The 21,579-nt window shown below is 46.6% G+C and overlaps 1 protein-coding gene across 10 annotated transcripts in view; it reads right to left on the bottom strand.

The window, feature by feature from the left end:
* The window catches only part of PMS1 (PMS1 homolog 1, mismatch repair system component), a 322,424-nt gene that overhangs the window by 253,486 nt on the left and 47,359 nt on the right, over positions 1-21,579 (bottom strand). For 6 of the 10 annotated variants that reach the window (XR_012226454.1, XM_073558100.1, XM_073558103.1 and 3 more), the window contains one exon: positions 19,057-19,159. The exons of 2 other annotated variants lie outside the window; for them this stretch is intronic. Coding sequence is in view for 6 of the 8 variants with exons in the window: in XM_073558100.1 (XP_073414201.1) it covers positions 19,057-19,159 (103 nt within the window). In the remaining 2 variants the exon portion in view is untranslated. Of the gene's footprint in view, positions 1-4,419; positions 4,521-19,056; positions 19,160-21,579 lie in introns of those variants that run through there. 2 more of the 10 variants (XM_073558109.1, XM_073558107.1) reach the window with 2 other exon arrangements.

Raw genomic sequence — 21,579 nt, 5'->3', positions numbered from 1 at the left:
CTTTATTAGGTACACCATGCTAGTAAGGGGTTGGACCCCCTTTTGCCTTCAGAACTGCCTCAATTCTTCGTGGCAGAGATTCAACAAGGTGCTGGAAGCATTCCTCAGAGATTTTGGACCATATTGACATGATGGCATCACACAGTTGGCGCAGATTTGTCGGCTGCACATCCCTGATGCGAATCTCCCGTTCCACCACATCCCAAAGATGCTCTATTGGATTGAGATCTGGTGACTGAGGAGGCCATTTGAGTACAGTAAACTCATTGTCATGTTCAAGAAACCAATCTGAGATGATTCGAGCTTTATGACATGGCGCATTATCCTGCTGAAAGTAGCCATCAGATGTTGGGTACATTGTGGTCATAAAGGGATGGACATGGTCAGCAACAATACTCAGGTAGGCTGTGGCGTTGCACCGATGCTCAATTGGTACCAAGGGGCCCAAAGAGTGCCCAGAAAAAATTCCCCACACCATGACACCACCACCACCAGCCTGAACCGTTGATACAAGGCAGGATGGATCCATGCTTTCATGTTGTTTATGCCAAATTCTGACCCTACCATCCGAATGTCGCAGCAGAAATCGAGACTCATCAGACCAGGCAACGTTTTTCCAATCTTCTACTGTCCAATTTCGATGAGCTTGTGCAAATTGTAGCCTCAGTTTCCTGTTCTTAGCTGAGAGGAGTGGTACCCAGTGTGGTCTTCTGCTGCTGTAGCCCATCTGCCTCAAAGTTCGACGCACTGTGCGTTCAGAGATGCTCTTCTGCCTACCTTGGTTGTAACGGGTGGCAATTTGAGTCACTGTTGCCTTTCTATCAGCTCGAACCAGTCTGCCCATTCTCCTCTGACCTCTGGCATCAACATGGCATTTCCGGCCACAGAACTGCCGCTCACTGGATTTTTTTTCTTTTTCGGACCATTCTCTGTAAACCCTAGAGATGGTTGTGCGTGAAAATCCCAGTAGATCAGCAGTTTCTGAAATTCTCAGACCAGCCCTTCTGGCACCAACAATCATGCCACGTTCAAAGGCACTCAAATCACCTTTCTTCCCCATACTGATGCTCGGTTTGAACTGCAGGAGATTGTCTTGACCATGTCTACATGCCTAAATGCACTGAGTTGCCGCCATGTGATTGGCTGATTAGAAATTAAGTCTTAACACACAGTTGGACAGGTGTACCTAATAAAGTGGCCAGTGAGTGTATATATATATATATATATAGTAGGGATTCAACTCGCTTAGGTGCGACGGGAGACAACCAGGAGGCACGTTTCTTTAAAAGTTCATAGGGTTTATTGCTCCATAACCCATAAATCAGCACATAACATAAGGAATAGCCTTTAGCTCAGGCGAAAGCAAGTATAAGTGTCCATGATTTCAGGCTCTGTCCTGGAGCCTCAGCAAAACACAGGATGCTTATCCCTCCTCACATACAGCCAATATACATAGGCCTCCCCGGGTCAGCAGCCTCAGCACGTGGTCTTCAGGAAGGTAGCACACCTTCCTCCACATAGGCCTGCCGGGACCTTCCACATGGCCCAATAAGATCCATGCGCTCTCTCTCATGTGACCTAATCTGGTTACCTTATATGGTCCGCAGCCACGCCCCCCCGGTCACATGGCTATGACCTCATCACAGCTCCTTCAAGCATTCATACACATATACTTTATTATGACACTCTTAAACACACCCCTGGGTGGGTTTGTAGGTAGCTCTTGCTGACACAGTGTAACAACAGCTCAGCAGTGCCTCTGCTGATCAGCACATAAGCAAGCCTTCATCTCAAGGCCACCTACCTTGAGATACAAAACGATCCTCCAGCCTCCCATACCCATTACCACAATGGATATGACTGTAGTCCTGTCCTGGGACACCCACACAGCGCCCCCTAGCGGACATAGTGGTCACTGCACCACTATATATATATATATATATATATATATATATATATATACACACATACATACATACACTAGATGTTGGCCCGATTGTAACGCATCGGGTACTCTAGAATACGTATGTAGTTTCGCAGGCGGACTGCACCTGACGCTGATTGGTCGCACCCAGCCGGCCGCAATCAATCAGGCTAGCGCCAGTCATCTCCCGACTGTGTCGCCGCTGACCTCCGTGCAGCAGGAGATGAACGAGGCAACCGTCGGGAGATCAGCGGCTAGCGCCGCAGATCTCCCGATGGTAGGGGTGGCGTGCGTCGTTCGAATATCGCGCCAATTCGCGGCCGGACTGCGACTGTCGTTGTTTGGTCGTGGCCGGCCGCGACCAATCAGCGACGCTGGATTCGCGGCCGGACTGCGACAGGTGCAGTCCGCCCGTGAAACTACATACATATTCTAGAATACCCAAAGCGTTAGAATCGGGTCACCATCTAGTTTTAGATAATTCTCCACTGCTTCCATAAACACACGCAGGGCAGAACACGTCATATAGGATAGGGCACACAGGGCAGGGCACACAGGGCGGCACGGAGCGGCCACACCGGCCAGGCACAGATAGCCGCATAACGCCGGCTGTGACGCATAACGTGTCCCATACACCGGCGCTGCAGTGACAGCCGCCTCTCCCCACAGTCCCCCTGTACCGCTCCCTCGCCTGTCTCTGCCCCCCACATCCACACACCGGTCACCGTCCCCCTCCCAGAATGCAGGATAAGGTCCAGGTAGAAGTTGTCTCTGTCTCCCTCCATACCTGCGCTGCTCGGTTGTTGGAGTCAGTGCATTGCCAGGTCACCACAGCCAGTGCCTAACTCACTGCGAGAGCACGCGGCATATCATGAGACTTCCTGCAGCGGATGGCACGGGAGTGCGCGGTACCGCATCACAGATGCATCCACATTACAGTTGTTTCTGTGAGGGCCTCGTTCCTACAACTGCATCCTACATGATTCTGTCTGTCTGTCTCTCTGTTTGTAACAGAAATCCCACGTCACTGATTGGTCGTGGCCAGCCGGGCACGACCAATCAGCGACTCGGGATTCGCGGCCGGACTGCGCCTGTTGCTGATTGGTTGCGGCCAGCTGGGCGCGACCAATCAGCGACGCGGGATTTCCGTTACAAACAGACAGACAGAATTAGACGATTATATAGTAGATAGTTTTGTGAGAGGGGATACAGTGTAACCTCTGTTTTATTCATATATACCTCTGCTCTTTCTGGGATTTCGGGTCCAGTGGGCGGTCCTATCAGTGACTGACAGCTCTCTCTGTATGCACAGTTATACAAAGACAACTGTCAATCACTAATGGGATTTGTGTATGAGCCAAACTTCTACAATGTACATTTGTGTCACATCAGAACGAGACTCTAGACTACATTGTAATGGTTACTTCCCATTCACACATAAACCACCATGTGATCAGTGAGAATAGGATGGGAGTGGTGCTGGAAACCGGGAACGCGGGCGATCGGGGAGTCTATTAAGGCGCTATATTACATGAACATTTACACAGGATTAGGGACTATTCCCTAATAAAAGAATTCTTGGGAATCATTATTTAACTGGAAATTTAAGTCTCACAGAATAAAGCAGCAAAGATGTATAAAAATGTATAAGAATTATTGTGCTCAGCCATAGCTATAAATGTACATAAATGTAGCTCAAAACGTCTGCCAAGTTCACGTTTTAGACATTTGACCATAACGTATGAACTAACCATATATATATATATATATATATATATATATCTTCTCCACTTTCCCTGCTCTAAAACACGGTGCCCACAGACTGGACTGCATTTTCACAGTAACACGTCCCTTTTAAGCGATTTGTTTTAATCTTGTATTCTGAATAGACACGCATTGTGCACAATTCACATTACCTATCATTAGTGACTGGCGCCATCTAGTGTGCATCTAAGCAAAGTACTGAACACTTAATCGTTCCTTCTTTTAGGATATGTTCATGCATGCAGGATTTCATCAGGAGTTAGACATTAATTCTACAGTTAAAATTTCTCCCTAAATGTGGTAACATTACGCATGTGGTGCAGAGGAAATATGAACATTAAATACCCGACTCTCATAAGTGTGCAGAATCTTGTTCACTAACTGGATCCGAGGAGAAGCTTGGGAAACCTCCATCACCCAAGATATTTTCACATATTCATTATTACTATTGTTTTATGCAAAGTTTGTTGAAACGACCATTTCGAGGCCCTGTCTCTACATGCCCCTGGGCTTTAGGGCCAATTCTTACCTACTACATATTGATGCCTATGATTGGGAAATGACTGGATTTGGTGGTGCTGAATAATCTAAGTTTTCCCCCTTCTCTCCTCTTCTGCAGCTTGGTGGATGATTGTAATTGTTTTTCCACTTAAATACTAACCGTTGTTTTACTTTTTCATTGACAAATGAATATTACACAAGAAAAGAAGAAACGTTGTAACATATCTTACCAGTAATGGGAAAGTGTGTCCTCACTGAATACACATTTTATCTCATAAATAAGATTTTGATAACGCCTGATCAATTCTGGCAGAGAAAGAAGCAGATTTCTCTGAAATGATATATTACAAAGTTTCTTATTTTCATGTGAAATATTGATTTATGAAAGGAAAATTAAAAATGACAGTTATTCTTTAACCCCTTTCTGACATGTGACATACTATACCGTCCACGCTACCGGGCCGATATGACCGGGGATGGGATGGTATGTCACCGCGATCAGCGCGATAATAGGGGAAGCGCCGCTAATCACGGCCAGGTGTCAGCTGATTATCACAGCTGACACCCGGCACTGTGTGCCAGGGCCGGTCACGGACCGCCCCCGGCACATTAACCCCTGGCACACTGCAATCAAACATGATCACAGTGTACCGGGGGCACAGGGAAGAATCAAGCAGGGAGGGGGCTCCCTGCGTGCTTCCCTGAGACCGTCGGAACAGCGCGATGTGCTCGCTTTGTTCCGAGGGCCTCCTCCCTGCAGGTCCCTGGATCCAATATGGCCACGGGGGCCTTCGGAGTCCTGCAGGGAGGAGGCTTTCTCAGTGCCTGCTGACAGCAGACGGTGAAAAAACCACCTCAGTGCCTGTCAGATCACTGATCTGACACAGCGCTGTGCAAACTGTCAGATAAGTGATCTAACACCTTACAGTGATGTCCCCACCTGGGACAATATAATAGAGTTAAAAAAAAAAAAACAAGTGTAAAAATAATTAATAAACAATTCCTAAATAAATAATATACACTCACTGGCCACTTTATTAGGTACACCATGCTAGTAACGGGTTGGACCCCCTTTTGCCTTCAGAACTGCCTCAATTCTTCGTGGCAGAGATTCAACAAGGTGCTGGAAGCATTCCTCAGAGATTTTGGACCATATTGACATGATGGCATCACACAGTTGGCGCAGATTTGTCGGCTGCACATCCCTGATGCGAATCTCCCGTTCCACCACATCCCAAAGATGCTCTATTGGATTGAGATCTGGTGACTGAGGAGGCCATTTGAGTACAGTGAACTCATTGTCATGTTCAAGAAACCAATCTGAGATGATTCGAGCTTTATGACATGGCGCATTATCCTGCTGAAAGTAGCCATCAGATGTTGGGTACATTGTGGTCATAAAGGGATGGACATGGTCAGCAACAATACTCAGGTAGGCTGTGGCGTTGCAACGATGCTCAATTGGTACCAAGGGGCCCAAAGAGTGCCAAGAAAAAATTCCCCACACCATGACACCACCACCACCAGCCTGAACCGTTGATAAAAGGCAGGATGGATCCATGCTTTCATGTTGTTTACGCCAAATTCTGACCCTACCATCCGAATGTCGCAGCAGAAATCGAGACTCATCAGACCAGCCAACGTTTTTCCAATCTTCTACTGTCCAATTTCGATGAGCTTGTGCAAATTGTAGCCTCAGTTTCCTGTTCTTAGCTGAGAGGAGTGGTACCCAGTGTGGTCTTCTGCTGCTGTAGCCCATCTGCCTCAAAGTTCGACGCACTGTGCGTTCAGAGATGCTCTTCTGCCTACCTTGGTTGTAACGGGTGGCAATTTGAGTCACTGTTGCCTTTCTATCAGCTCGAACCAGTCTGCCCATTCTCCTCTGACCTCTGGCATCAACAAGGCATTTCCGGCCACAGAACTGCCGCTCACTGGATTTTTTTTCTTTTTCGGACCATTCTCTGTAAACCCTAGAGATGGTTGTGCGTGAAAATCCCAGTAGATCAGCAGTTTCTGAAATACTCAGACCAGCCCTTCTGGCACCAACAATCATGCCACTTTCAAAGGCACTCAAATCACCTTTCTTCCCCATACTGATGCTCGGTTTGAACTGCAGGAGATTGTCTTGACCATGTCTACATGCCTAAATGCACTGAGTTGCCGCCATGTGATTGGCTGATTAGAAATTAAGTCTTAACACACAGTTGGACAGGTGTACCTAATAAAGTGGCCAGTGAGTGTATATATATATATATATATATATATTCCCTAATAAATTCTTTTTTTTAGTAAATAAAAAAACAATAAAAGTACACATACTTTAGTATCTCCGCATCCGTAACGACCCGCCCTATAAAACTGTCCCACTAGTTAACCCCTTTAGTAAATCCCTTAAAAAAATAAAAAATAAAGCAAAAAACAATGCTATCATACCGCCGAACAAAAAGTGCAATAACGCGCAATAAAAAAGACAGATGTAAATAACCATGGTACCGCTGAAAACGGCATCTTTTCCAGCAAAAAATGAGCTGCCACACAGCGTCATCGGCGAAAAAATAAAAAAGTTATAGCTCGCAGAATAAAGTGATGGAAAAATAATTATTTTTTATATAAAATTGTTTTTATTGTATACAAGCGCCAAAACATAAAAAAATGATATAAATGAGGTATCGCTGTAATTGTACTGACCCGAAGAATAAAACCACTTTCTCAATTTTACCGCACGCGGAACGGTGTAAACGCACCCCCCAAAAGAAATTCATGAAATGCTGGTTTTTGTTCATTCTGAGTCCAAAAATCGTAATAAAAAGTGATCGAAAAATGCCACGTGCCCAAAAATGGTACCAATAAAAACGTCAACGCGTCCCACAAAAAATAAGACTTCGCATGACTCGGTGGGTCAAAATACGGAAAAATTATAGCTCTCAAAATGTGGTAATGCAAAAACTATTTTTACAATAAAAAGCATCTTTAAGCGTGTGACAGCTGCCAAACATAAAAACCTGCTATAAATAGTAAGTCAAACCCTTCCTTTATCACCCCCTTAGGCTAGTTTCACACTTGCTTTTTTTTGCAGCGCGTTTTTCCCGCAAAAAAACGCATTGAAAAAACGCATACAAAAGCATACAACTGCTGCGTTTTTTTCAAGCATTTTTATGAGCATGCATGAAAAAAACGCAGCGTTTTTATGCGTTTTTAGTGCGTTTTTACCGCGTTTGCGTTTTTTTCCAACATTAGTTGGCCCCTCACACTAACCCAAACCATGACTTTACTAACCCTGACCCTAACCCTAACCCTGACCCTAACCCTGACCCTAACCCTTAACCAAACCATACTTAACCCTAACCCAAACCCTAAACCCTAACTAACCCTAACCCTGACCCTAACCCTAACCCTGACCCTGACCCTAACCCTAACCCTGACCCTAACCCTAACCCTGACCCTAACCCTTAACCAAACCATACTTAACCCTAACCCTGACCCTAACCCTAACCCTTAACCAAACCATACTTAACCCTAACCCTGACCCTGACCCTAACCCTAACCCTAACCCTGACCCTAACCCTTAACCAAACCATACTTAACCCTAACCCTGACCCTAACCCCAACCCTAACCCTGACCCTAACCCTTAACCAAACCATACTTAACCCTAACCCTGACCCTAACCCTAACCCTGACCCTAACCCTTAACCAAACCATACTTAACCCTAACCCTGACCCTAACCCCAACCCTAACCCTGACCCTGACCCTTAACCAAACCATAATTAACCCTAACCCTGACCCTAACCCCAACCCTAACCCTAACCCTGACCCTGACCCCAACCCTAACCCTAAACCCCTAAATTCCATGGTTAAAAAAAAAAAACGCATGTGCAAAAAAACGCATACATGAGCATGCCAGTGCGCATGTATGCGCATCCATAGGCTATAATGGCCATTTTTAGCACAAAACGTGCGCATATGTGCGCATGCGCTTTTTTGCAGGGCCAAAAAATGCAACATGCTGCGTCTGGAAAATCCAAACGCACACCCCAAAAAAACGCAGCGCATGAAAATCGCATACATGCGCTTACCAGCGCGCAGGTATGCGCACCCATGTTAAATATAGGGGAAAAAACGCATGCGCAGGTATGCGTTTTTTTCCAGCGCTAAAAAACGCAAATGTGAAACCAGCCTTAGTTAGGGAAAAATAATAAAATTTAAAAAATGTATTTTTTTTCCATTTTCCCATTAGGTTTAGGGCTAGGGTTAGGGCTGAAATTAGGGTTAGGTGTTATGAATGGGTCACCGAGGAGGATGGCAGGAACAGGCTAAGCCACTAGAAGACCAGAGAGGTTGGTAACTAAGCGTATTGCAGACCCCTGATCCTATCTGCACAACTAGCAGTAGCCGTGGAGCGTTCCTACGATGCCCTAGACACTTCGTCACAGCCGGAGAACTAACTAAGCCTAAAGACAGAAAGATGAAATCTAAACTGCCCCGGAGCAGATCCTCAGAGGAATAGACAGCCCCCAAACATATATTGTCGATGAGACAAGAGAAGACACAAACACAGGCAGAGAACAGACTGAGCAAATGGTGGGGCCCAAGCTGTCAAAGACAGGACAGGACAGAAAAAGATACTGTCTGCAATCACGCACAAAACCCTGAAAAAGTCCAACACTTCCGATATACAAAAAAAAATGAGATCACACGATCTCACCCCCGCTAGATCAGCACTCTGGTATAAACTGGCAGCAAGCAAAAAGATACTAACATAACAGGGAACTGAACAAGCTGCAACATATGAAGCAGGGCCCAGCGCTGCCCCCAGCAGGGAGCATGCTGAACCCTAGCAGCAAAGCAAAAAAAGACATAACCAGATTAGAACAAAAAATCACACAAGTGCTTACCAGCAAAAAAGAGAACTGTGTCCTCAGCTGCTGAGGTCAAATAGGGGTCGGTGTCAGCCCAAACTACATAAGATCGCAAAAATAAACAGATTGACCTGCGCTATAGGACTAAAGAAAATAAGCAATGATAAAAACCAAATAGAAAAACAACCCACTCTAAAACATACAGGGATAAACTAATGGCATGTACAATATATATAACAGATCACTCACCAATAGAAGGCAGACCAATAGATGTGATGCAAATTGGTGGCTGTGACTGCTGCTTTTTGATAGAGGTGAGGTGAGCTCACTTAACTCTATGTAGTAAGACCTCTGCCGTGCATTTTCTCACCTCTATCAAAAAGCAGCAGTCACTGCCACCAATTTGCATCACATCTATTGGTCTGCCTTCTATTGGTGAGTGATCTGTTATATATATTGTACATGCCATTAGTTTATCCCTGTATGTTTTAGAGTGGGTTGTTTTTCTATTTGGTTTTTATCATTGCTTATTTTCTTTAGTCCTATAGCGCAGGTCAATCTGTTTATTTTTACATAACCAGATTAGATACAAAGGATTAGCAAAAGAATCACTTAGCTGAACATGCAGATCAGGCATTGGACAAAAGAACTCCAAACGCACAAAGAGGAAAAAATCACCAGCAACCTTCAAGAGCAGCCAGCTCCATTACATTCTCCCAGCCAGCAATCCCAGATTCCCAATTATCATCGTCAGGTGGAGAACCTCCATCCACCTGACCAGCTCCACTACTCTCAGTAACCACCAGAGGGAGCAGAGGGAGCTTCGGCTCAGAAATCCGAGCAAGGGAGTTCACAATAGTTAGGGGTATGTTGGGGTTAGGGTTGGAGTTAGAATTGGGGGGTTTTCACTGTTTAGGCACGTCAGGGGCTCTCCAAACGCAACATGGCGTCTGATCTCAATTTCAGCCAATTCTGCATTGAAAAAGTCAAACGGTACTCCTTCCCGTCCAAGCTCTGCCATGCGCCCAAACAGTAGTTTACCCCCACATTTGGGGTATTAGCGTACTCAGGATAAATTGCACAACAACTTTTGGGGTCTAATTTCTCCTGTTATCCTTGGGAAAATAAAAAATTGGGGGCACTCCCATGCCTATGGGAGTGGAGAAGCGTGCATATTCATTACTTTAATGAGCGGTACCGCATGACCGCTCAGCACTGGAAGGAAGACAGAGAGATGCCGGTGCCCGGACTGAGATGCAGCAATGACATCAGAAGGGTGAGTATGATGTCTTCTGCTCCCCCATCCCCCCTTCCCCGCCGGCAATGACTCATATATAAGCCAAGCATATCATTAACTCAAAACTGAAAATAAAGGTTAAACAACAACCACAAGAAGGATTTCATCAACCAGCGTATCATTTTAATCAGTATAACGGGGAGGTTCCAGTAAATGTGATATCAGTAGTGTTGAGCATTCCGATACCGCAAGTATCGGGTATCGGTCGATATTAGCGGTATCGGAATTCCGATACTGACTTCCGATACTTTTGTCATATCGGATACCGGAATCGGAAGTTCCCATCATGCTATGAGCCTGCTTGCTTTGATTAAGCCAATGGGAATCCTCCGAAGTGTGGGCACATCCTGTTAGGCATGTAGGCATGTTAACTATTGGCATGGCTGTGATTGGCTGCCGAAATGATGTCATGATGCACTATAAAAGCCACCGCAGCCGCCATTTATGGTTCACTCTGCTGTGAATTCAGTTAGGGACAGGCTGCTGTAGAAGACTGTGAGGGACAGTTAGAAATAGCGATTCCACCAAACATCTAGTGCTTTACCCAGGCTACATAAACCACCACTGTAGCCTTCTTTGCCCTAGCAGCAGTGTTCACAGCTGTCTGCAAGGGCTGTGTGAGTGCAGCTCACGCTGTGGAGTGGGTCCTGCAGCCACGTCAGGCTGTAGGCCACCCAGTGTGATCACTGCTGCCTCATACATCTTTTATTTTTTGAGCTGCATTTTTTACATAATTTCAATCTAGTGTGCTTCCATCCGTATCCATATACGTTGGTTGCAAACACTAGTAGTAGACAGCGGAGCCTTTCTGCAGCCTTTCAGTGCTAGTGTCCACTTTGCTGCACTGTTCACGGCTGTCTGAGAGGTCTCTGACTGTGTGTGAGTGCAGCTCACGCTGAGTAGTGTGTCCTGCAGCTACGTCTGGTTGTAGGACGCTCAGCGTGCGTCAGTGCCTCACACATTTTTATTTGAGTGCAGCTCATTTTTTCTTCTATTAGTGTGCATCCATCCGTCTCCATCTACGGTGGTTGCAAACACTATATAGGAGTACACAGCGGAGCCTTTCTGCAGCCTGTCAGTGCCAGTGCCCACTTAGCTGCACTGTTCACAGCTGTCTGAGAGGTCTCTGACTGTGTGTGAGTGCAGCTCACGCTGAGTAGAGTGTCCTGCAGCTACATCTGGTTGTAGGACGCTCAACGTGCATCACTGCCTCACACATATGTCTTTGAGTGCAGCTCATTTTTTCTTCTCCTATTAGTGTGCATCCATCCGTATCCATCAACACTGGTTGGTTGCAAACACTATATAGGAGTAGATAGAGGAGCCTTTTTTTCTGGCTTGTGCCCTGCCGGCGCAGCCAGATTAGTATTACCCAATTTTTTTGGAGCCTCATCTTTTGCATTGTAGGTTACCTGCCTGCATTGTAATAGCTCCAAAAAGTTGGTGATACTATCAGTTTCAATTCTTTGTTCACATACTTTGAGTTTGTTTCCAACAAAGAAACCACAAAAAAAGTTCACCAAACACTACATTTGGAACTTGTGTAGGCCACATCAGCTCCTATTAAAGTGTAGTCCACACACACACACTTCATAAAATTAGTGTTTCTTGTACCTGTAACCAGCTGTTCAGGAATAAGCACACTAAGGCCCCCCTTTGTACTTTTCTGCCTATCTTAAGCAGTATGGCAAGATGAAGAAGGCAGGGAGTAAGGCGCGTGGGCGTGGGCGTGGAGTTTCAGCAGGGAGAAGACGTGGGGATTCTGCAGGGAGAGGACGTGGGGATTCTGCAGGTAGAGGACGTGGGGATTCTGGGCCTGCTGCGGGCACCAGTGGATCAGCATCCCCCAGTTTTAGCAGACAACAGTCCTTTATGCGCCGCTTTGTAGGACCTCAATGTACCCCACTGCTGCGGGAGGAACAAATTGAAGCCGTTGTCGGCCGTTGTCAGCTAACGCATCGACTTCAATTACTTCCACAGCCTCTCAGGACCAGAGCACCGAAGAGCAACCATCTGTCTCTTCACCACCTGCCAAAGTGCCCAGGCAGTCAGAGAGCCCTGGACAGGAGCCATCACAGTCTCTACTTCTGTTCTCTGAATCTGTTGGCTTGGAAAGAGGGGGCCAGCCAAGCAGCATTCCTGAATGTGAAGAAGAGGGAGTATGCAGTGATGCGCAACTTCTTTGTCCCTCTGAATCTGAAGAGGCGAGTGGGCCAGTGCCTATGGTCAGCACACCTCAGTACGCATCAGATGATGACGAGACTCAGTTGCCACTTTCTGGTGCATACGGTGCTGGCGAGACAACCCCGGAGAAGCAGCTGTTTGAAGAGGGGAGGGAAGATGATGAGGTCCTTGACCCATCATGGCGTGAGGAACAGGAAGGTGGTGGGAGCAGCTCGGAGGAAGAGATTCCCCTACCGGCCAAAACAGGAGGCAGAGGGAGGGGGAAGACTTGGTTGCCTGTACCCTCCACTTCGGCACCCGTTAGGAGCATTCCTTATTCCAAAGGCAAAACGGGCGCTCCCAAGACTTGCAGTGCGTGGTCCTTTTTTGACACAGTTGCAGATGACATTTGCTTTGTCAAATGCAAGCTGTGTCATCAGAAAGTCAAAAGAGGGAGAAATGTCAGCAACCTCAATACCACAAATATGTGGAAACATGTGCGCACCAAGCACGAGTTGGAGTTGCAGAGACACCCTGAAGACGTAGGCCAACGTACAGCACCACCTACCACCTCTTCAGTTCGTGTTGGGGCCTCTTCCTCCAGCTCACACACTGCTGGTTCGGCTTCCTCACAGGATCGCCAAGGAAGAACCTCTGCCACTGTTGTCCGGAGACCCTGTCAGATTCCACCCATAGCAGCACGTTCCCATCATCACAGCCATCGGTAGCACAGGCATGGGATAAAAGGCGCCCTTACTCGGCAAACCATCCCCGAGCACAGTCTCTGAATGCTGGCATTGCCAAACTTCTGGCAGTTGAAATGCTGTCATTCAGGCTGGTGGACACTGACACCTTCCGGGACTTAATGGCATTGGCAGTCCCCCAATACAACGTGCCCAGCCGCTTTTATTTCAGCAGGCGAGCCGTCCCTGCCCTGCAGAAACATGTTGAGGGCAAAATAAAACATGCGCTACTAAACGCCGTAAGTAGCAAGGTCCACCTGACCACCGATTCGTGGACCAGTAACCATGGACAGGGACGATACCTTTCCCTCACTGCCCACTAGGTCAATGTTGTGGAGCCGGGTACAGATCTGGATAGTGGCGCTGTACGTGTTCTTCCAACGCCACGGATTGCAGAACTCCAGTCTGTACACATAGACTCCTCCTCCTACTCAAGTTCCTCAGAAACAGCAGAGCAGGAGCCTGTTACGACCGATATGAGCACAGCCGTGGCCAAACGTCAACAGGCTGTACTCAAATTAATTTCTTTGGGGAATCGAAGCCACACAGCGCAGGAGCTCTGGAATGCTATCAAGCAGGAGAGCGATGTGTGGTTTGGGCCAGCGAATCTCCAGCCGGGCTTGGTAGTGTGTGACAATGGCCGAAATCTGGTGGCAGCTCTTGGCCTAGGCAACCTCACACACATCCCATGTCTGGCACATGTGCTTAACTTGGTCGTGCAGAGCTTTCTGAGGGACTATCCGAATCTTGATGCACTGTTGCACAAGGTCCGCATAGAGTGCGCTCACTTGCGGCGTTCCAGCACGGCAAGATCGCGCCTCGCTGCTCTGCAGCGACGATTTGGCCTTCCGGAACATCGCATCATATGTGACCTACCCACCCGGTGGAATTCAACGTTACATATGTTGGAGCGGTTGTGTGAGCAGCAGGCAGCAGTCATGGAGTACCAGCTGCATCAGGCGCAAACAAGTCGCACTGTGCGCCGTTCACACTTCAGCACCATTGAGTGGGCCTCTATGAAGGACATCTGCCTCGTTTTGCGTGCCTTCGATGAATCCACGCGGATGGCGAGTGCAGATGATGCACTAGTCAGCATGACTGTCCCCCTTATCTGCCTGCTTCAACAAACACTGCAAGCACTAAGGGATGAGGTTTCGGAAGAGGTGGAGGATGAGGAGTCCCAAATGCCATCTGCTTCTGGACAGTCTGCGCTACGTGTTTCCTCACAAAGGCCTAGGCAGGGGACACTTTGTGAGGAGGATGAGGAGGAGTCGATGGAGGAGGAAGACATCTCTCCAGAGGAGGGAGGTACACAAACCTCTACTCAGTATGTACAGCGAGGGTGGGGTGATGCAGAGCAGGCCGAGGTCACGCCTCAAACAGGGGACAGCGGTTCTTTGGCAGTTGGGAGTCTGCAGCATATGGTTGATTTCATGCTGCAGTGCCTGAGAAACGACCGCCGCATCGCCCACATTCTCGTCTCGGCTGATTATTGGGTGTACACCCTCCTAGATCCTCGCTACCGGGACAGCGTACAAAGGCTGATACCAACGTTGAACCGGGAGCGTAAACTGCAGGAGTACGAAGAGTCACTGGTGCAGTCCATAATGTTTTCCATTCCACCCGACAGCATTGTTGCTAGTGCTTTACAAAGCAGCTCTGTGCGTCAAGGCAGTGGAGGAAACTCTGCACAAAGAGGGAGCAGAGGCAGCGCCGCAGCACAAGGCAAGACCACTATGGCCCAAATGTGGCAAAGTTTTGTGTGTCCACCACAATTGTCTACACCATCAGCGACGCCTCGAGTCAGCAGGAGGCAACGCTTCCGTCAGATGGTGTCAGACTACATGTCTTGCCCTGTCGCTGTACTCCCAGATGGCTCTTCCCCCTTCAAGTTTTGGGTCTCTAAGCTGGATACATGGCCAGAGCTTAGCCAGTATGCATTGGAGGTGCTGGCTTGCCCTGCTGCCAGTGTATTATCGGAACGCATCTTTAGTGCCGCAGGTGGTGTACTAACAGACCGTCGCACGCGACTATCTTCCGATAATGTTGACCGGCTGACTTTTCTGAAAATGAACAAGGCCTGGATCTCCAAAGACTTTGACATTCCTCTTACAGACTAAATTAGTGGTTGGCAACTGTATCCAGGTCTGCTGGTGTGTTCATTTTTCTACCACCTGAACTATAATCCCTGTGCTTCAACACAGCCAGTTGTCGCTCAGATGTGTCGTCTGCACAGAGAAACACACTAGCTCCTGTGTTAGTGGGGTTCAGTAACGCCAGCTGATCCCCTGCTGTGTGGACGGCAAAGTCACCAGCTCCATCAACATTCAAACCACTACTGATTTTTAACCGTGCCCAACTTAGGTCTCTGGCTCCACTGTCTCTACTATTTCCCCTGGCCTCCAACCCCGCCATCTACATCTCTGAAGTGGCGTCAGCACAATCTACACTTGTTCCTGTGTTCCTATGGCTCAGTCCCATCAGTTTATCCCCTTATGTGTGTCCGGCAAGGTCTCCTGCTCTGTCCACATTCCCATAACCAGTAGTGGGAATGAGGACAGAGCTGGTGAACTTGCCGGACAAACATCAGGGGTTCAACTGACGGGACTGAGCACCAGTAACACAGGAACAAGTGTAGATTGTGCTGACGCCACTTCAGAGATGTAGCTGGCGGGGTTGGAGGCCAGGGTAAATAGTAGAGACAGTGGAACCAGAGGCCTAAGTGGAGCATGGTTAGAATCAGTAGTAGTCAACAACCTCCATAAAAACCGCTGCCCATTGGCCTCTGCATGCGGCATGCGTAATCCTGGGCTCCAACAGCGTCAGTTGGTGTTCAGAAGTGTCGTCTCCACAGAGCCAAACACATTCGTTCAAGTGTTAGTGGGGTTCAGCACTGCCAGCTGTTCCCCTGCTGTGGAGATGGCAAGTCTCCTGCTGCCTACACAGCCCTACTACTACTGATTTTTAACCGTGCTCCAATTAGGCCTGTGGCTCCACTGTCTCTCGTATTTCCCCTGTCCTCCAACCCTGCCAGTTACAGCTCCGAAGTGGCGTCTGCACAATCCACACTTGTTCCTGTGTTACAGGTGTTCAGTCCGGTCAGTTAATCCCGATGTGTGTCCGGCAATGTCGCCTGCTCTGTCCACATTCCCATAACTAGTTAAGGGAATGTGGACAGAGCAGGCGACATTGCCGGACACACATCAGGGGATTAACTGACCGGACTGAACACCTGTAACACAGGAACAAGTGTGGATTGTGCAGACGCCACTTCGGAGCTGTAACTGGCGGGGTTGGAGGACAGGGGAAATACGAAAATCAGTGAAGCCACAGGCCTAAGTGGAGCTTGGTTAAAATTAGTAGAAGTCTACAACCGATCTTAAAATTTCTTCAATGCAGCCTCAGCCTGCTCCGTGCTTGTCCCTGGGCTTCAACACAGCCAGTTGTTGCTCGGAAGTGCCGTCTTCACAGAGTAAAACACTAGCTCCTGTGTTTGTGGGGTTCAGTAACGTCAGCTGTTCCCCTGCTGTTTTGATGGCAATCTGTCCTGCTGCCTCCCAATTGACAGCACATCAGGCCTCAGCCTGCTAAGTGCTTGTCCCTGGGCTCCAACATCGCCAGTTGCTGCTCATAACTGACTTTGGCACGGGTACTCCCTCCTGCCCAGCTTGGTTCCAGCCCTGCCTGCTGTTTCCGGGAAGTGTCAATGTCAGTTTGCCACCCCAAGTTGCCATGTCGTGTTGCGGTTGGGTTAGCCGAGGCTAGGGTGCCAGCAGTTTAGGTGCTTCCTATGTGGACTGCGGGTTCTGGTAAGAAAGGCTTGTTCCGTAGTGCCAGTAGGACAAGCACCCCCTGTAGGACTGTGTGATTCGGTAACTGCGGCCAGCTTGCGGCATGCCAACTTTGCTTTTCAGGGGTAACTTCAGCTGCCCCTCTGGGTTCCAGCACCGTCAGCTGGTTCTCGGCAGAGCCTTTGGCCTAGGTGCCTCCATCTCGGTATCCGAGTTCTGGCAATGTCTGCTGGTCCTTGGTAGTGCTTTGTAGCACAGGTACCTCCTGCTTAGTAACCGTGTTCCAGCACCGTCAGCTGGTCCTCGGTTGTGCCATTGGCTCTTATTCCTTCTGCTGCCCCTCCGGGTGCCAGCACTGTCAGCTGGTCCTCGCTATTTCCATTTGCTCTTGCAGCTTATGCTACCCATCCGGGTTCCAGCACCGTCAGCTGGTTCTCGGCAGAGCCTTTGGCCTAGGTGCCTCCATCTCGGTATCCGAGTTCCGGCAACGTCTGCTGGTCCTTGGTAGTGCTTTGTAGCACAGGTACCTCCTGCTTAGTAACCGGGTTCCAGCACCGTCAGCTGGTCCTCGGTTGTGCCATTGGCTTATTCCTTCTGCTGCCCCTCCGGGTGCCAGCACTGTCAGCTGGTCCTCGCTATTTCCATTTGCTCTTGCAGCTTATGCTACCCATCCGGGTTCCAGCACCGTCAGCTGGTTCTCGGCAAAGCCTTTGGCCTAGGTGCCTCCATCTCGGTATCCGAGTTCCGGCAACGTCTGCTGGTCCTTGGTAGTGCTTTGTAGCACAGGTACCTCCTGCTTAGTAACCGGGTTCCAGCACCGTCGTCAGCTGGTCCTCGGTAGTGCCATTGGCTCTTGTTCCTTCTGCTGCCCCTCCGGGTGCCAGTACCGTCAGCTGGTTCAAAAGGACAAAGAACAGGAAGACAACCACCAAGATGCAGAACAACAAGAGAGAGAAGACAAAGAAGCATAAAAAAACAAAGCAGAAGAATATTAAGCATAAGACTAATACTCTGAGCAAATGATATTATCTTATTTATAAGCAGAAGACGACTAAGCAGTGTATGGGGGTGAGTCCGTTCCTCCTCGTGGTGCCCCTGGAAAAGGCCTGCTGCTGCAGGCCAAACTGAACGCGGACAAATCCTGTTGTAAATCTTTTGTGACAGGGAGAACGGAAGGTGTAAACTTCTAACTTTTCTAGATAACAACTACAGGAATGCCTGACACAAATAAGAATATGATGAAGAAGAATAGGAAGAAGATGAAGAAGTTGAATATGTAGAATAATAATTGTTGAATAAGAAGAATATGAAGAATGTAAGAAAAGGAAGAAGAAGAAGAATGTAAAAAAAGGAAGTAGAAGAATTTAAAAAAAGGAAGAAGAATGTAAAAAAAGGAATAAGAAGAAGAATGTAAAAAAGGAAGTAGAAGAATGTAAAAAAAGGAAGAAGAAGAAGAATGTAAAAAAAGGAATAAGAAGAAGAAGAAGAAGGTAAAAAAAGGAAGAAGAATAAGAAAGAAGAAAGAAGAAAGAAGAAGACATACATGTCTGGCAAAATATAAATGAGGCTAACATAGTCAATATCTTTGTAACTCCTAACGTCTTTAAAAAAAAAGTTTAATTCCTGCTATTCCATTTGATTGGGCTAAACCTCTATGGCTTTAATGTCTCCTCCACCTCCCACAATACATTCTACATTATTCTTAGTTGTTTTTCTTCATGTAGAATTAACCTACAAGGAAAGAAAGGGTTTTTTTTAATTCCGATATTTTGGCCCCATTGACTTGCATTGGTTCCCGGTATCGGAATCGGCGATACCGATACTTTTTTTTTTTTTTTTTTTAAGATCGGCCGATCCATTCCGATCCGATATTTTCAAATATCGGCTGGTATCGCTCAACTCTAGATATCAGGCTGCAATGGGACATTAAAACTGAAGGGCCTTGTGATAATTTTATATTTACTTCATTATAAACCGCTCCTTAGACTTATGTATTAGTGGTCAGTGGCAATTACCTTGTCCAAGGTGTGAAGGTTTCTGGGATACAACATGCCCATTATTATCCAAATAATACTGAGTGCTAATTGGCTCAGTAGTCGTCTTTGTCGTAATCTGTACCTAAAATAGTGTGGAAACAAATATTTTAAAAAACAAACTTTTTTTTCCTGATGAAAGCAATTGATTAAATGAACTGGAAGCAATTTTCCATTGTCACTTTTGAAAAATAGGAAAAAAAATAACGTAGAACTTTTTTTTGCATTGACATACACCAATCAGAAGAATGATTAATTCAGCTATTAAATTATTGATCTTGCAACTAGTTTTTGGCTCTCGTCTTTATTGTTTTCTAATCTGCCACCTAGTAAGATCCACAACTTTTCATTTTTTACGCCAACACACACATATGGGTCTTGTTTTTAAGGGGTGATTTATATTTGTAAAGGCACCATTCAAAAGAAGATTTCCACTACTGAAGGTTTTTCTTTTTATCTCATAGGATCCCCATGGGTGAAAATTACAAATCAGAGATCACCTTCACCAGCTCCAGTAACAGTTCTTCAATGGTGCTTCTAGGTTAACCCTTTCGCGCCTGAGCCTGTTTTTGCCTTCGTGACCAGGCCAATTTTTTCAATTCTGACCAGTGTCACTTTATGAGGCCATAACTCTAGAACACTTCAACGGATCCTGCTGATTCTGACATTGTTTTCTCATGACATATTGTACTTCAGGATAGTGGTAAAATTTCTTAGATATGAACTGCGCTTATATGTTAAAAAAATCGAAATTTGGCAAAAATTTTGAAAATTTTGCAATTTTCAAACTTTTAATTTTTATGCCCTTAAATCAGAGAGTGATATCGCACAAAATAGTTAATAAATAACATTTCCCACATGTCTACTTTACATCTGCACAATTTTGGAAACATAATTTTTTTTTTTTAGGAAGTTATAAGGGTTAAAAGTTGACCAGCGATTTCTCATTTTTACAACAAAATTTACAACACCATTTTTTTTAGGGACCACCTCACATTTGAAGTGAGTTTGGGGGGTCAATATGACAGAAAATACCCAAAAGTGACACCATTCTAAAAACTGCACCTCTCAATGTACTCAAAACCACATTCAAGAAGTTTATTAACCCTTCAGGTGCTTCACATGAATGAATGGAATGTGGAAGGAAAAAATAAACATTTAACTTTTTTTCACAAACATTTTATTTCAGAACCATTTTTTTATTTTCACAAGTGTAAAAACAGAAAATGAACCACAAAATTTTTTGTGCAATTTCTCCCAAATACGCCGATACCCCGTATGTGGGGCTAAACCACTGTTTGAGCACACGGCAGAGCTCAGAAAGGAAGGAGTGCCGTTTGACTTTTTCAATGCAGAATTGGCTGGAATTGAGATAGGACGCCATGTCGCATTTGGAGAGCCCCTAATGTGCCTAAACAGTGGAAACCCCCACAAGTGACCCCATTTTGGAAACTAGACCCCTTAAAGAACTTATCTAGATGTGTCGTGAGCACTTTGAACCCCCAAGTGCTTCACAGAAGTTTATAACGTAGAGCCATGAAAATAAAAAATCATTTTTGTTTCACAAACATGATCTTTTAGCCCCCAATTTTTTATTTTCACAAGGGTAACAGGAGAAATTGGACCCCAAAAGTTGTTGTCCAATTTGTCCTGAGTACACTGGTACCCCATATGTGGAAGAAAACTACTGTTTGGGCACACGGTGGGGATCGGAAGGGAAGTAGTGACGTTTTGGAATGCAGACTTTGATGGAATGGTCTGCGGGTGTCATGTCGCATTTGCAGAGCCCCTGATGTGCCTAAACAGTGGAAATCCTCCACAAGTGACCCCTTTTTGGAAACTAGACCCCCCCAAGGAACTTATCTAGATGTGTGGTGAGCACTTTGAACCCCCAAGTGTTTCACTAAAGTTTATAATGTAGAGCCGTGAAAATAAAAAAATCATTTTTTTTCCACAAAAATGATCTTTTAGCTCCCAATTTTTATTTTCACAAGGGTAACAGGAGAAATTGGACCCTAAGAGTTGTTGTCCAATTTGTCCTGAGTAGGCTGGTACCCCACATGTGGGGGGACCACTGTTTGGGCACACGGTGGGGCTCGGAAGGGAAGTAGTGACGTTCTGGAATGCAGACTTTGATGGAATGGTCTGCGGGCGTCATATTGCATTTACAGAGCCCCTGACGTACCTAAACAGTGGAAACCCCCAATTCGAATTCCAACCCTAACCCCAACACACCCCTAACTCTAGCCCTAACCCTAGCCCTAGCCCTAACCCTAGCCCTAACCCTAGCCCTAACCCTAACCCTAGCCCTAACCTGCCTACCTGCTTTTTTTTTCTTTACTTTTTTTTATTTTTGTGCTTTTTATTTTTTGTATTTTTGACTCATAGTAACGCAACTTATCTTCTGATCTCACACTGGCAGATGATCAGAGGAGAAGCAGCGTTACTATGTGACAAGATCGCGCCCGGCACATAGTAACGCCACCTCTCCTCTGATCTCACACT

Source organism: Dendrobates tinctorius, unplaced genomic scaffold (genome assembly GCF_039654945.1).
Source record: "Dendrobates tinctorius isolate UK_male_01 unplaced genomic scaffold, ASM3965494v1 ptg000254l, whole genome shotgun sequence".
NCBI classification, from domain to species: Eukaryota; Metazoa; Chordata; class Amphibia; order Anura; family Dendrobatidae; genus Dendrobates; species Dendrobates tinctorius.
This window is presented reverse-complemented; position numbering and strand designations above follow the sequence as displayed.